Source organism: Gavialis gangeticus, unplaced genomic scaffold (assembly GCF_001723915.1).
Source record: "Gavialis gangeticus isolate Ggan-Ray unplaced genomic scaffold, GavGan_comp1, whole genome shotgun sequence".
Taxonomy (NCBI): domain Eukaryota; kingdom Metazoa; phylum Chordata; order Crocodylia; family Gavialidae; genus Gavialis; species Gavialis gangeticus.
The window spans coordinates 1,952,401-1,953,424 of record NW_017728996.1 but is presented as its reverse complement, the minus strand read 5'-3'; the positions used below and the strand labels follow the sequence as shown (position 1 = coordinate 1,953,424).

Genomic DNA, 1,024 nt, shown 5'->3' with positions numbered 1-1,024 from the left:
TCAAATTCAGATATTGGGGAATTTTAGGCAGCAAGAGGGAAAGAAAAAAAAAAAAAAAAAATGATTAAATTACTTGGAAACAGGGGGGCCCTGTGTTTACCAAAGAGTCGTAGCAGATGAGGTGCACCGTAGACCTGGGACATGGGAGCGTCCGGATGATCTGCTAAGATTTCAGCATACTGGGGCCTCTCAAATTTGTACAGCAGTTGAGTTCCCAGCATTACATTGAAGTACTCCTTAATCCCAGCAACAACTTCATTAACAGCATATTCTCTGATAACAAAAAGACACATGGAATATTAACATTTTTCGGTTGGCTTACTGTGTTTTTGTCCTTTTATACATAGTCACAAGAACTGAGAGAGTTGGCCACATGACTCTTAACCCCACTGAAGAGCCCAGGCAAGATTTCATTAAAAAATATATTTTTTAATGGTATATTACACATGTGCACACAAGAAAAACCCTTGTTATTTCTAGCGTCTTTTTAAAAATGCACTGTTCTGGCCCTATATAGAGAGACATAGGAAGCAAAATTTCAACACAAGGAAAAAGAGGCCAGTAGCAAGCTTCACACTCCAAGGCAATGTTTCACCAAATGCTTTAAAAAACACAAAAGTAGTACTGAAACCAAGATGGAAAAGCACTTCAAAGAAGTCTTCAAGTGTACAGCTGTCATTTCTATTCCACTCATTTTTACCAAGATCAGTAATAATCTACAATGGAATTGAGCCAGAGTTGGGTGTGGCAGTTCAAGAAGCACCAGTACTTTATAACGGAAGAGCAAACTGACTGGAAGAGATCATAAAATAGTTCAGCTGAAGAATTCTTGCCTTAAGTTCCCTGAACACAACTCTCGTAGCCCTAGACTTTACTCCATTTCTGATTACAATGTAGTTACACAGGGACTTAGCCTTCTGTACAAAACATATTTGCTGCCTGTCTCTTAGAAATGATTCAGTCTTCACCCTATAAAACCAGGGGCGGGCAAAATGCAGCCCAGGGGCTGGATGTGGCCCGCCAG

The 1,024-nt window shown here is 40.0% G+C and overlaps 1 protein-coding gene across 7 annotated transcripts in view; it reads right to left on the bottom strand.

The window, feature by feature from the left end:
• Positions 1-1,024, bottom strand: part of MORF4L1 (mortality factor 4 like 1) — a 55,851-nt gene that overhangs the window by 15,263 nt on the left and 39,564 nt on the right. For 4 of the 7 annotated variants that reach the window (XM_019503898.1, XM_019503893.1, XM_019503897.1 and 1 more), the window contains one exon: positions 101-273. In XM_019503898.1, coding sequence (XP_019359443.1) covers positions 101-273 — 173 coding nt within the window. Of the gene's footprint in view, positions 1-73; positions 274-1,024 lie in introns of all 7 variants that reach the window. The other 3 variants (XM_019503892.1, XM_019503896.1, XM_019503895.1) reach the window with 1 other exon arrangement.